A 12,224-nucleotide genomic window follows, 5' to 3' on the forward strand; every position below is an offset into this window, starting at 1 on the left:
TTCGGTTTAGGTTATTTTCCGTTTTTTTTATTGTGAGTAGACATTACAAAAAAAAAGAATTCAATAAAAAATAGAGTACCTCATATATATTGAATTTAAATACAAAAAATAGGCACTGGTTATGTGGAACCAAACAAATACAAAGTTGTTTGAGTAGTAGAGTTTAAAATTCAACAACGTTCTAAATAAAAAAAAACTAAAGGTTTCCTGAATCTTCATTCATTGTCTTATTTATCTTCAAAGTTTAGATCCAATCTTGATCATCTTCATCACCATCAATGGTAGATTCTTTTTGTGTTATGTGTCTGGTCATAACATCTTAAAAAAAACACATAGAAAACATAGGTTCGATTAACCAGTTCGGTCCGGTTTTTTTCGGTTTTTTTAAAATGGATAACCTAACCTAAACCCAAAAATCGGTTTTTCAAAAAACTAAAAATTTAACCGCTGGTTAATGCTTCGGTTCGGTTTTTTTCGGTTCGATTTTTTCGGTTTATTCGGTTTCGGTTCGGTTAATTCGGTTTTATGCTCACCCCTAGTAATATATACAGAGTGTAGAAGATATAAAGTAATAAAGTTTGATGTAATAGTGTATTATCAGTGAACTACCAGTAATAAAAATTTTGTTCTAGCTACACTGAGATAGAACCAAGACATAAAGATTAGTACAACATGCCTGAGTGATTGATTATCCACCAAGTTCTGTGCGGGTTGGAGCAGCGGAAGTTCCCAAAGGGGGAATCAAATACTTTGAAATTCGCTTGGGAGGCGTCTTGTTGAGCATGTGCCTTTGCGTGTTGAATCCTGAAATCAATCACTGCTGCTGCATTAACCTACAATTAAGTATTGCCTGTTCAAATAACATTCCCAAATAATGCAAAGTAAGAAAACACCCAAACATATGCATACCAGTGTTGCGGTTGAAAGTGCAGGATCTTTGATTTTGGTTGGTGAAGAAGCTGCACTAGAAGTAACCCGCGTCAGAGTCACTATCAAATGATGTATTATCATTTATATGTTACAATGAACGCGAACGATAAATACAAACAGCACGAGAAACTTTTATCTGGAAAAAGTGAAATAATAGATGCGATGCTTAGACTCTTTCAATTCAAGCAATGAATTATCAAATACGCAGACAGAAATTCGAGTAAAATGCATTGAAGTTGCTATAATAAAAATCAGTATATAAAGTTGCAGGAGAGGTGAATAAGGGTGAATTTTGAGCTAATATTTGGACAGGTCGATTAATAATAATAATAATAATAATAATGGCAATGAATGACGTAATTAGGAATAAAGAATTGGTCGGTGTAGTAGTCAGTCAGTCAGGTAACGATGCATTTGAATGAATGAGTTATTGATCAAAAACTTAACGAAGAAGAAGAAGAAGCGAGCAATGGCAGAAGAAAAATTAAACAAAATAACAAGAGAACAAAAGAAAGATTACTAACCACCGGCGAGAAAGTAATTTTCCTCTTTTTCGTTTCAGGCTCCATATTTTCTGTTCATGTATAAATAAATACTTTGATTGATGAGTTTTTCTAAGACACGGTCACCAGGTTACACCCAAATTCTAAATTATTTAACCCGAACATCAACAATTTCGTTTATTGTCGTCCAGTCACCGAATCATAGGAAATGAAACCGATAAACGAGATTCGTGACACGCTAGATATAATCTAAATCACATAACCCTATATTATATATTAAAGCTGGTTCCCTTATTATATATCTATAACTTATTATTTGAATTTTATAAATATAACAAAGATATTTATATGATAAAAGATATCATGAAATATTACAAAATTACCAAAACCAAATCTTAATCCATGCACCCTATCAAAATTATCTACAGCTCCCTGGCTCCACACACGTTTGAGCAGTTCTTCTCCCAATCAATGTTTTTGCATGACCCAAGAAATCCTCTGCAATTAGAAATCTTCTTCATCCCTCCCATAATTCCTCATTTAAATCAATATCAACATCTCATATGCAAACACCTACAACTCTCTCGAAGAACCTGTCCATCCATCAAGAACAAGAGGAATACCTGCCATAATCTTAGCCGTATAATCCGAACCAACCAAGATATCAAGAAATCAGGCCAGAAGTCTTCTGTTGTTGCTCGTGGATCAGTGCGAGAACCGGCCCTAAATCTTTGTCTCTCTATGCTCACGAATTATCCCAGAACCCACATAACCAAACCTATGGAATCCGTCCACCTGTTCGAGGTAACCACGGGCACTTGTTTACCATTATTTTCGTTTATTTCTAAGTATTTTAAGACCCATGTATTCTAAAAATGATGAGGCTTATTCGTGAAAAATCATTTACTGGTCACAAATTCATTCCAGAACCCTAACTCGTTATCCACTATAAACTGATTTTTACAAGCCTCAAATCCTAACTGAAAACTCAGTTTCTAAACCGAATAAACGGGGTAATTTTGTTAAACTTACCGGAACCCATAAAGAATATAAACTGTTTTGAACCAAAAAGTCTGGGCAGAAACGGTGGTGAAACCATGACCAAATTGGAACCACCTTAGCTGCCCAATTTCACGAGTAAAACTATTCAAAAACGAACCCAAACCAAGACTGTATAAAATCTGGAATTTCTCCATACTTTTGAGAAGCTTATAACATCACGTGGAGCCCCTAAAATGGCAAAGCTAAACTTTCAAATGATAGTATAAACACTTTGATATTTAACTTAAAAACCGTCACTTTAAAAATCTGTAGAACCCAAAGAACCGACCCAAAAACACAACCCCCATGTATGACATCTTTTTATGTCCAGGAATGATATTTATAATGGGGTTAGTGTAAGCAAAGAATCTGTCCAAAAGCTGTTAAGAGTTTCATATGCCGTTATAAAAACCGAATAAAAGGTGTTAACGGGCCAAACCGAACCCGTAAGCAGCCATATTAACTTTTTGGGTGTTTAAAATGATTTTCAGAAGTTAAACATGCTTATTTAAGTCCTCAAGTCTGGAAACGACCAGCCCCAACCGATAATAATAAACTGTGTATTATAAACCGTTTAAACCGACACTTTTGTGACCCGTTAAACTAAGATATGAGCCCTGCAACCTAAATAATACTATAACATTTTTTTTCAGACTTAAGGATAATGTTTTCATGATATATAATCTGTTCCAAAACTATTTTAAGTGAAACATTGTTTTTAAAACCGAACAAAAGGCCCTAACGGGCCCAAACTACGAAACATAAAATATTGATTTTAAAACAGAAAGTTTTAAGTTAAACATGTTTATTTTAAACCCTAAACATAATATAAATCAGCCCCGAAAGATGCCTATAAACCGTGCGTTAAAAATCATCCAAACCGGCACTTTGGTAACCCTTTTATTAAGAAACAAGCCGTGCAACCTAAGTAACAATATGATGTCTTTTTGCAGCCCAAAACATATTATTTTACTGATATATAAGCTGGCCGTAACCATTAATACACGAATCACATTGTTTTTCTTAAACCGAACTAGAACCTAAACGAGCCAAAACCGGGTCCGTTAGTGAAAATACAGCAATGAACATCTTTTTAAAACCCATGAAATGTCAAAACAACCTATTTTTATTTATTACAACAGGCCCTAGCATGTTACTTGACGAAGAGTGAGTTTTTGTTAAAAATATAACGAAAGGGCATTTTTGGAAACCGGTTATTTCTCAAAAACTGATAGTATTAGAATGTGTTTTTGAAACAGAGGCTGGTGAGTTTAAATGCTAGATAAAAGCTACGAAATGTTTAAGGGAAAATGTATTTACAAGATGGGCCCGTTTGCAAGCTTAAACTCATTGTTTCGTTAAAACTGACGAGCGAGCCGACTTTTAAAGACTAAAATGCTTCAAAAATATAAAATGGAAATTTTTCCATAAGTGACATGTAAAATACTTTATTATAACTTTATAAACCGTTTTCATTATTTATAACGCCCTTTTTGTAAAGAAATGGCGTTTATACGCGAGTTACGGTAAAACCGACTTAAACCGAACAAGCGTTTTGAAACATATAAAATTATGATTATGAAGTTTTTGATTTTTAGCAGAAAGTATGAATCGATAAAATCACAATTTGAGTTTTACTTATTTTATAAAAACTATCCAAGTCTTTAACTTGTTTTTGCCAAAATAAACGTCAAACGAAGGTACGTGGACTAAAACCGTACAACCCCAAATTTTCAGACCTGCAAATAACTCATTTATTTAACATATATTTTTCTGGAAAATGGGATATATCAATTAACAAAGTATTCGTTCATATACACTTTTCTTTAAAGGCATATTGTAGAAAACGGACAACACCGGTGATGGTCGGCATTGTTATCCTTCGTAATATCATGACATGTTGTTCCAACCAATAATCATTAAACCTTTTATATGAATAAATATATAGCTTCTAGGGTCATATGGTAACCCGAAAACCCGAACTTTCTAAAAATGGAAACTTTATCAAAATCCGACAAATGAACCAAGGTAACTAAAACTCCCGGAAGTTGAATTATATACCTAACACAAAACATCAATCTTATTAAGTTATTTAAGTACAAACTTCCTGTAAAAGGAAACTTTACTCGTCGAGAACCAAATGCGTTGGAAAAACACTTAGAATTAACTAGTACACAATACCAATTGTGAATTTTACATTGTTTTTCGATAACTTATTGTTGATAAAAATATGTACTAGGCGTACTTGGTGATTTCTAGCATAGTGCAAGCTCATTGATTATCCTTCATATACATATTGCATACGGACTGAGGTGAGTTTCGTGCTGCCCTTTTTACTTAAACTTTTTGGGCTGGATACATGCTGGTTTTACTTATGGTGTGATATTTATCAAGAGGTGTTTTACTGCTAAAATTTGTCCCAACTTTTACACAATCATTAGCCCAAGGGAATGGGCCGGAGGCTTGTATGGGTAGTACTATTTGGGAGACCCCCACGCACAGTGACCCTATGTTGGGTAAACCACACTGAGATCTGCGGATCGTTGCGGCATATAACCTACGTGTTTGATTCTTACTTTTAGCAGGGTGATAGTCCAGGATGGTTTAACTTCTAGTATGAGTTGGGGATACTTATGCTAGTTGCAGGTTTGATTGTGGACTTGATTGATGTGCACTATGCTTTATACTTACATACACGCAAACTTGCGCGCTTTTATAAATGAACTGTTTTATGTGTATGTGAGCTAAACTCACGAACTCACCAACTTTTTAGTTGACACTTTTTAGCATGTATTCAGGTACCTTATGGATAGTGATTTGGATTAGCATTGTAATGAGTATGACTAAAGATAGAAGCGTAAGTCGAACAAGAACAAAGAAGATTAAATGCCAATGAGATTAGTAGAACCCAACACAGATTGCAGCAGTGTCAGAGAAGAGAAGAGAAGAGATAGTTGTGTAGTAACACCTTGTCATAAATACTTGGTACAAATATTGTAACTTATCTTTATCAATAATATTCCGCTGCTTACACATGGTACCAATTTGTCCATAAAACTCCTAGGCCCCGATGGCAGGGTGCGACAAAGACTCCAAAAGTTAAAAGACCAAAAACGTAAATCGTAAGATAGGTATATAAGCTAAAATTTGAAAGTGTAGGCTAAGCTGGTGTGTTATTTGGTAAGCTAAATTTAGTTTAGGAGTAATCTTGTCACTCCTTTGATCGGTCATAATAATTTTTATGTTCCAAAAGCATAGGCCAAGGCTCAGTGGGCCTGACCGATTTGATTAACGTGCCGCTCTGGTTGGTCTAAAAGGTGAATGTATGTGTAGACTAATTTCAATGACTATTTTGAAAATTTCTTTTAAAGCTTCTTGATCAAAATAGTAAAATTCTTTTCTGTAATTATTAACAATATACCTAGAACTTTTTACCCTAATTTTATTAATAATTTGTTTTATAAATTCATGTTTACCTATTAAAAAAGTTAAAACATCAATGTTATGTTATATTCCCTGCACCTCCATTTACAGGAAATCATATAAGTGAATGAGTGATCCCAGATGATACTTGTTTTTAATAATGGTTTATATTTTTTTTAAAAAATTTTATACTTCTTAAAACCAAACACTTAACATGAAAATGTCTACTATAGTCTCACAAAAATTTCAATATGCCGGGAGTATCTTTTTAAGGTATTGTCAAAACGTCTATGATCAACGGTTCACTGCATGGTAGAAAACTTAACTAATAACCATTGATTGTCACATTTAAGAATTGTGAGCCCTAACAAGAGACTAAAAAAACAAAAAGTTAAAAAAGAAACTGGAAACTCTGCATGCGCAACCATATTGGATACGGGCGCGGCTTTGTTTGCTGCTATTTTCTAACGTTGAAGCAGGCAAGCAGCATGCACACTAGCTATAAATTTCATCATTCACTTATATTTAACTACAAGACAAAACACAATAAATTTGATTTGAGAAATTAAAAAGTTGAAAAGTTAATGAAGAAACTTGAATCAAGACAACAGTTACTTGTGTTTCTTAGTCGGTGGTCGTGATGATGCTTTCTTCTTAACGAATGCTTTAGTTCTGCTTTCAGGTTCATCATCTTCATCACTAGCCCCGTTATCTTTTGCAGTCGGCCGCAATTCATCCTCGATTTTGGCATATTTTCTCTTACCCGCATCTAGCTGGGCCCGTATTTTTCTTTCAACAGGATCATTTGACAACCCAACTTTGGGTTGACAAGGAACCACCGCCCCTATGCCAAGTCTGTACACAAAATAAAGTTTATTGAATCTTAAGCATTTCGTTAACATATATGACTTCTAAACATGCAGCTGGGGTGTGTCGGTACTCGGTACTAACCTGGGAGGACGAGCCTCTAAGACAACTTTAGTTTGTTCGTTATCATCGGTTTTAGTCATGTTACTAACCCATTTCTCAGCCTGCACAAGAAAACAAAAACCAATTATGTATTGCAATGGGCATAAAGAATTGTCTCACACTGTCACTAAAGAAATTTAAGAGTGTATGCTGCGTACCAGTTTAAATGCTGAATTTAACTTAAGCAACTCAGGACGGGCACTTTTCTTGGATGAATTCTCAGTGGTCATTGCAAAAGCCTAAGAAATTAAAAAAAAAATCTCAAAATCCAATCGGAAGACAAGCATTTGTAGTTAATAAACGAGAAGAGACAATAAGGAGTTTTCTTGTTTATTTTAAAACAAACGGTGAATGAACAAAATTACAACTCATGAGAAGCTTAATCAAGCAAAATTGCAATCGGCATAATAATTGTGCAAACAAAATACCAGAATAATAACAAAGTAGTGAATAAACAATTATTGTTTATTTTGTGTACTGAATGAATGAACAGTGAAAAACATTTTAAACCTCAATATGGAATGTGTTAAGTGAGAATGACTATGTAGCACATGTTCTTAATGTAAGTTTATTATAGGTAATTCAAACGTTTATTAAAATATGAATTATTCATATGTATTGACGACTCGTTCAACACCTAGAAACAGAAACAAAAATGTAAAAATGCAACCAAAAAAGCTGAAATAGTAGCACACAAGAATTACAAAAAAATGCAGCCATGTAGGTTTCAAGAAAAGTGCAACCATGCTCATTAACATCTACAAGACATGATATTTTGACGAATCCCAACCCAAAACCGACCAAAAGAGCCTTTCTTGCCAAACGATATGATATACTAGAAGTTTTATTCGCATAAGTAGAATATATGTATCTTACCCCAAAAACTATTTTCCAACCCAAAACTGACCAATATAACCAATTTCTTTATATTAACTGACTAGGGTTCAACATGACTAGAGGTGCATCTAAATATGTGTTCGAAATCAAAAAACTAAAACTTGTATAAAGTTGAATATCAGAAGTAAACAATCCACAATTTCGGTAAATGTTTGACACCAAAAGCACACATCCTTATCCTAATTAAAATGTGTCTTTGTAAAAGTATTGGTTTTAACACTAAAACACAGAAGTGTGTAAAGCACGTGAACTTTAACCACATGAGATGATCAATGGTGCAAGATTTGCCCAATTCATCTCCAAGCAAATATGTTTACTAGTCTCTCTAGTAGGGGCGTGCACGAAAACGGAAAAACCAAATCGAATTAGAAAACGACGCGAAATATTGGTTTTGGTTCGGTTTGGTGTTTTGTAAGAACCAAAAACCCCAAACCGAACCGAACCTAAATAACCAAAAAAGCGAGAAATCTGTAATGACGGAACCGAACTGTAACCATTAAAACCAAACCTACCAATGACTATTTGCTTGGTTTCAACATATCTACCTTTTATTAACTCTTAATATTTTAGGGCCAAATGTCTAATATTCTATATTTCTATTAATCATTAGTTAAAAAAAACTATCAGACCCAAATTCAATATCTTAGGTCAATTTTTTTTTGTCCCAAAATTTTTTGGCCTGATTAGCAAAAGCGAAAACCAAAAAACATAAAATTTGGTTTTCGGTTCGGTTTTAGCCCAAAACCACACTGACGCACACCCCTAGTTTCTAGCTTAGATCATAAGTCATAACCCATCTTACATATTGGCTATTAATTGTGTGACGCAAGCATTTTTAGCATTATACAATTTGGTCAAGCATTTTATCGAACACCTTGTGTGCATAAATAAACACGCTTGGTTCCTTGAATCTATAAGCAGGTATGAAAGTGTTAAAACTTAATGCTTGCTCAATTAATCGCAAGAACCTTTAAACAGCTTAAAACCAATAGTTCTAGCTCACTAAACAGAAGCACTTTAAGAAAAATTCGAAAATGAAAATAAAAAATTAGTTAGTTAAAGATGATGTTACCTGTGGAAGCAATCAATCGATCAACTGTTGATGAGTGAAGAAGAAACGATGAAGAATGGGGACAGAAGAGACCAACTGATGAAGAAAAAATAAGAAAGAATGATGGAAAATAGGGTTTTTGTATTTTTTTAGTTTGATTGAGTCGAGTTTATAACAGCTTGAATTCAGGCATAAAAATAAGCTCGTTTAGTATATGTATGCGAGCTCGAGCCAGCTCGTGAAAGGAGGTATTATCGGTAACGGGTATATGCAGGGCCGTCTCCCAGAATACAAAAAAAAAACCCAAGGCCCATGACATAAAAAACAAAAGGCCCTAAAATACAGAACAAAAGTTTTTTTTAGTATAATGATCTAACAAAAGTACTTAAACGAATCGTGATGCTCTTTTGACATTTTTGGAAGCAAAACAATCGATTAATTCTTTGTAATCCATGGTCTATAAAACATTGTTTTCAATAGCAATAATCGCCAATCCATTAAGTCTTTCTTGGGACATTGATGATATTCGCATTCTTCTTATTTTGTGTATTTCTCAACTCTTCTTCAGTGTTTCTCGTTTTTCGTTTTTGACTATCAGATAAGTGTTTAGATTTAGGAGGCATAATATATGAAAAACAAATATCAACATAACAAATTAACTATCACTAATCAACTCTCTAACCGATAAACTCATAAAAGTTAACAAATACTAAATTAATTAACATAAAAACTCAAATAAAAACTAATAATAAAATACAATGAATTAAAATAACTAATAAGTAATAAATTATAACATCAGTCATCACCACCAACTCACACTCACCTCACAATTTTTTCGTTTTTTCCTTGAAGCCTTGATAAGTGAGTGGAAGACGATCCAGACGAACAGTTGAAGCCTTGAACAATTGCAAATAAATAATAATAGATGAAGAAGGAGTGAAGGACGGAAGGAACCTGGTAGTCGGAATCGGCGCCGTCCAAACAGAAGCTCTCAAATCGCCGGTCGGAATCCCGTTCGTTCAGCCGTTCACACAATCAAATCTTGTGGGTATTTTAATTTTGTTTATATTATTTCAAATTGATGGGCCTTTTATTACAAATGGGTTTAAAATATATATATATATATATATACATACACTAGACGGGTGCCCGCGCGATGCAGCGGGTGTTTGAATCTGTCATTGGTTTGGTTAAAACCTTGAAATCGTTTAAATCGGTCATTGGTTTAACTTCTTTTTTCTTTTTATTTTTTACTTTCGGTTTGTTGGTCGGTTTCAATAATCAAAAGTTTCAAAACGTAGTGAACGGTTGGTTCACGGTTTATATCGGCAACCGGTCATATGAAACCAGAAAAGACAATAAATTAACCTAATTGTAATATGATTTCTTTTGTAATCTTAGTTGTTATTATTTCACGTCCTAGATCTTCCATTAATATTTACCATTTATGTGGCTAAAGTTATCATTTTTTTATTTATGATCATTTCAAGTATTATATTATGTTGGTTTTTAGTTAAAATTGATGGTACATTTAAATTATTAATTATTTTAAACTAAATTTATTATTAAAGTTTAAACTGTGAAATCAAACTGGAACCAGGCCGTTAGTAACGATTCGGTTTCAACTTTCAATGGTTGAGTTTGGTTTTGGACGACAAAAAATCAGTATTAACAGTTGGATTCACAAGTTTAACTTAAAAACCATCAAAACGGCACTGAACACCCCTACGTAACATACTAATTTTTTTAAAATGAAAAAAAATATAACAATATCATATCCAAATTAAAGAGAATAGAATGCTCGTTTTTATGGTGTAATTTTTTTATTAAAATATTAACGTTTGAAAAGGCTATAGTCGTTTAAAAATCATGGGTGGGAAATTAGTTTACAACTTAAATTAAAAACATAATATGATTAAAGATGAGGGACCAAACATGTAAGTTGAATGAATTGTTGTTTAAAAGACAACTTTACCCTTACTAACATATGTACCTCATGCTTTAAGTGTTGTAAATTACTTAAAAATGGGTGTCTTAATTTACCCTTGTTTGGTGTAATATATATAGTATATATATATATATATACTAGTTCGATCCTCTCGTGTTAGGCTATGCGTAGTGGAGGGGCTACAAATGGGGGCGAATTGCGCAAGGGATGAGAATTTGTTTTTGGGGTGTAATGGTGTAGGGGCTACAAATAGTATTATAATATATATATATATATTATATATATATATACATACCCCACACACAAACAAAATAAAATAATAATATTTATTCTTCTTCCACGGCGACAAAAACAATCCGCCCCCGCCCCTTTTCGCCCAAAAATCGCCGGAGGGGGGCGGTGTTCCACCAAGATTTTGCCCCTTTCGCCCTTTTCATCGCCCCACTAAACTTGGCCTTACGGGAGTTTATTTAAGCTTTCGTTTTTAATATATATATTAGTTTGTTATTATATTTTTTTTGCGTTTGGGTATTTCAATTGAGATGTGTAAGTTTTTCATATTTTCAACGAACAAAAATACACGAACACGAACACGAACATGTTTATTTTTTTAAATGAACAAACATGAACACAAATATTTGTCTAATGAAAAAGGGGACGTTGATGAAGTTGACGATGACGGGTAGTATCGGAAGTTAACCGGCAATGGAGATGACAGACCAACAATAGAGAACATGTAAAGAAGATAAATTAAATTAGGGTTTAGGATGAAAGTATTTACCAATAAATAAGATCTTATAACCCATTTGAGAGCTATTAGGGTTTGGTAAGACCCATAACCCGTGGAAATTATTCTTTGATGATTAAGTGGTTATTTCACAAATAAATGAGATGTTATAACCCGTTTAAGGGTTATTCGGGTTTGGTGAAACCCATGACCCGTGAAAATTATTGTTTGATTATGAAAGAGTTTCACAAATAAATGAGATGTTATAACCCATTTAAAGACTATCTGGGTTTGATAAGACCCATACCCGCGATTTCGGGTCAAACGCATGAGAAGCCTCCATTTAGAAATCTAGCAATTTGGTGACTTTAGAGAATTGGGGGGACAACCTGAGAGCGACACGTAGGATTTCATGGTATGCAATTATGTAGATAGTTAGATATAGGGGAGGGTTATTTTAAGAACAATTGTGAGTTTTAAGAACTTTAAGAACTCAATTTTGAACCACACATTTAATTAAATGATATGAAATATGTGGCTGAGATTAAATTCAATTAAAAAATGAAGCAGGAGAGAGAATAAGTATTTTTGATAATTACACAAGTTTATGCGTTAGTTACACATGTGTAAAAAGTCGATTCAGTGTGTAAAAAAATACCGTAATTTTTTGTACATCACTTACACTTACGTATTACACGTGTAAAAAAAATTTCGAAAAAAAAAATTATTACGTTG

The 12,224-nt window shown here is 33.5% G+C and overlaps 1 protein-coding gene across 1 annotated transcript; it reads right to left on the reverse strand.

Moving 5' to 3' along the window:
* Positions 1–6,435: 6,435 nt before the first annotated feature.
* On the reverse strand, positions 6,436–7,096 carry LOC143624138 (uncharacterized). The gene is made up of 3 exons (XM_077094865.1): positions 7,025–7,096; positions 6,849–6,928; positions 6,436–6,752 (listed from the first exon to the last, which is right to left on the reverse strand). The coding sequence occupies exons 1-3, from the start codon at positions 7,094–7,096 to the stop codon at positions 6,509–6,511; spliced, it is 396 nt and encodes a 131-aa protein (XP_076950980.1). The 3' UTR covers positions 6,436–6,508.
* Between the last annotated feature and the right edge of the window lie 5,128 nt (positions 7,097–12,224).

This window comes from Bidens hawaiensis, unplaced genomic scaffold, assembly GCF_021521415.1.
Source record: "Bidens hawaiensis isolate Kalapana, Puna unplaced genomic scaffold, B.hawaiensis_p1.1 tig00003698_1, whole genome shotgun sequence".
In the NCBI taxonomy this organism is placed as follows: Eukaryota; Viridiplantae; Streptophyta; class Magnoliopsida; order Asterales; family Asteraceae; genus Bidens; species Bidens hawaiensis.

Excerpts from the sequence above, each read along its gene's own strand:
- LOC143624138 (XM_077094865.1), bottom strand. The coding sequence starts at position 7,096 with ATGACCACTGAGAATTCATCCAAGAAAAGTGCCCGTCCTGAGTTGCTT. Across the intron at positions 6,929-7,024 it reads TAAATTCAGCATTTAAACTG|GCTGAGAAATGGGTTAGTAA; the intron begins GTACGCAGCATA and ends TTTCTTGTGCAG. Across the intron at positions 6,753-6,848 it reads TTAGAGGCTCGTCCTCCCAG|ACTTGGCATAGGGGCGGTGG; the intron begins GTTAGTACCGAG and ends TTTTGTGTACAG.